General features: G+C 54.6%; 2 protein-coding genes across 2 annotated transcripts in view; one reads left to right on the plus strand and one right to left on the minus strand.

The window, feature by feature from the left end:
* VDBG_09049 (cbbX) overlaps positions 1–789 on the minus strand; it is a gene marked incomplete at both ends in the record, with an annotated part of 7134 nt that extends 6345 nt beyond the window's left edge. The window contains one exon of the mRNA XM_003000508.1: positions 124–789. Coding sequence (XP_003000554.1) covers positions 124–789 — 666 coding nt within the window. The remainder of the gene's footprint in view (positions 1–123) is intronic.
* Positions 790–1558: 769 nt separating this feature from the next.
* Positions 1559–1980, plus strand: part of VDBG_09050 (conserved hypothetical protein) — a gene marked incomplete at both ends in the record, with an annotated part of 1436 nt that continues 1014 nt past the window's right edge. The window contains one exon of the mRNA XM_003000509.1: positions 1559–1970. Coding sequence (XP_003000555.1) covers positions 1559–1970 — 412 coding nt within the window. The remainder of the gene's footprint in view (positions 1971–1980) is intronic.

Here is a 1980-nt window from a genome sequence, read left to right on the forward strand (position 1 = left end):
GCCAACATGTCCTCCCTCAGAAGGCGATATTGGTTGTCGAGGTGTATTTGTGGCCGAGTTGCGGGTTCGGCTTGGGCAACATCGCTTGCAAGCCTTAGAAAAGGTCGGAGGGAAGAGGCAAACTCGTCGCTTGTCGGATAGACGGAGATATCTCTGAAATTTGCAGTCGTTGTCATGCCGGCCGCCCGGCGCCTCCCCGATGGGTCCTGACTCGACGGCAGAGTTGAGTTTGAGAGCCCTTTGGATCCGATATCCAAGCTCGCGGACTTTGGGGTTGGTGTCATGGAGGAATGAACGTTTCTCCACGGCGGCGACCAAGCTTTCGACAATGGAGACGAGTTCCTGCCCAGGCAGGGTGACAATTTCGAGAGACAGCCAGGCAAAGACCTCGGCGTTTCCGTACTGAAGCGTGTCATCAAGCCATAGCGTCAGGAGATAGTTCCAGGCAATCGGGGGGTTCACAATCGCCAAAAGTATTTGGCGTAGAAGACTGCCCTCGTGGATGGCTCTAATGCCCGGATGTGCCAGGTATTCCAAGAAGGGGACGACATGGGCGGTCAGAAACACGGGTGAGGGATCGGTTCGGACGCTTGTGCTTATACCACGAATGCCGTGCTCGCTGGCCACAATGGTCTCAATGCAAGCCGATGGGTCCGGCTGAGCCCTCACAGCTTCCAGGTAGAGGCGAGCGTCGGTGGCAGTTGAGACAGTACGGTGCCCCGCGACGATGTCTTTGAAGGTCTTTGCGAGACGTCTCGTACGAGCTGGGTCGATGTTCTCGGGCTTCATGCTGACCGAATGGGACATTGAAATGCTTGGTCAACACGGTGGTGGACAGCAGCTTCTGGTAGAGAAGGACTGTGGTAATATAAGGAAACGCCAGAGGCCTTGCAATCGATAAATCGATACGTCCAACACGAACAGATGGCTTGCTTTGATGGGGAAGGTCCTTCTTTAAGACGGTGAAAGGATGTGTTGATCTTATCGTTGTTGTTGGCTTTCCGAGAAGAAGTAATTGATGAAGGAAACGCCTTGGGGATCGAAAGTTCCGCAAATGTCTAAATGAAAAAAATAGACTAGTAGGTGAAGATATGTGTGGCCAATGACCAGACCTTCCATCCTGAGCATTGCGTGACAAGTTGGTCCGTTGGTCTTCGACTGGCCGGCAGGGTGGTGGTCAGGCATCGGCCACTTGGGCGCGGGTTACACCAAACGTAGCAGATCATGGTAGGCCTCCCGCATGAATTTCGGCCTCCTGAATGGCCGCAAGGCGCATCACATGCAGAATGTTGCAGCCAACAGACGAACGTCATAAGTGCTGTCCGTCGGCGCAGGCAGCCTGACGAAGAAAGATAAAAGGACAACCTTGGGTGTAATAGCGGATGTGAAGGGTCACTGAGGACACGAGAAATAGCTCCAAGTTCTTCCTCCTCAAGTCGCCCGTTATCTTATTCCCGTCTACTCAATAACAATGTCAGCTAATCATAGAGGCTACAGCTCAAACTTCAGAGGTCGGGGAGCAAACCGCGGCCGATATGGCTGGCGTCGGGGTCCATCCATGCCGCTCGCCTCACCAACACCAAGCTATCCCCCCCTTCCACTTGGGCCCGAGATCGCCTGCATTTCGGTCGCGAAACTAGCCAAAGACGATGCCATACCTGTCGAAAAAGCACGAGTATCCGCTTGTCAGCTTGTCGCATCGTACAATTGGCTCGACAAACCCAAACCTACGATCATCACCCCCGGCTTGCCTCCTCGGTGGAATCCCCCTTCCGAGCCTCCCCAACTCAAGGAAGATTCAGGGGTCTTCTACCGAGATCGTAATGCCAGTCGCTTGCCCTTGCACCCGATGGAGCCAGCCATCGAGTCCATCCTTCTTACACGGCCATCTTTCGCCGTCGTCTCGTCGACGCCCATCGACATCGTCGCGTGCGGCAGCACCCTGGGCAACCTCCTCCGCTTTACGAGTGGTGATGGAAT

Source organism: Verticillium alfalfae, genomic scaffold (genome assembly GCF_000150825.1).
Source record: "Verticillium alfalfae VaMs.102 supercont1.14 genomic scaffold, whole genome shotgun sequence".
Taxonomy (NCBI): Eukaryota; Fungi; Ascomycota; class Sordariomycetes; order Glomerellales; family Plectosphaerellaceae; genus Verticillium; species Verticillium alfalfae.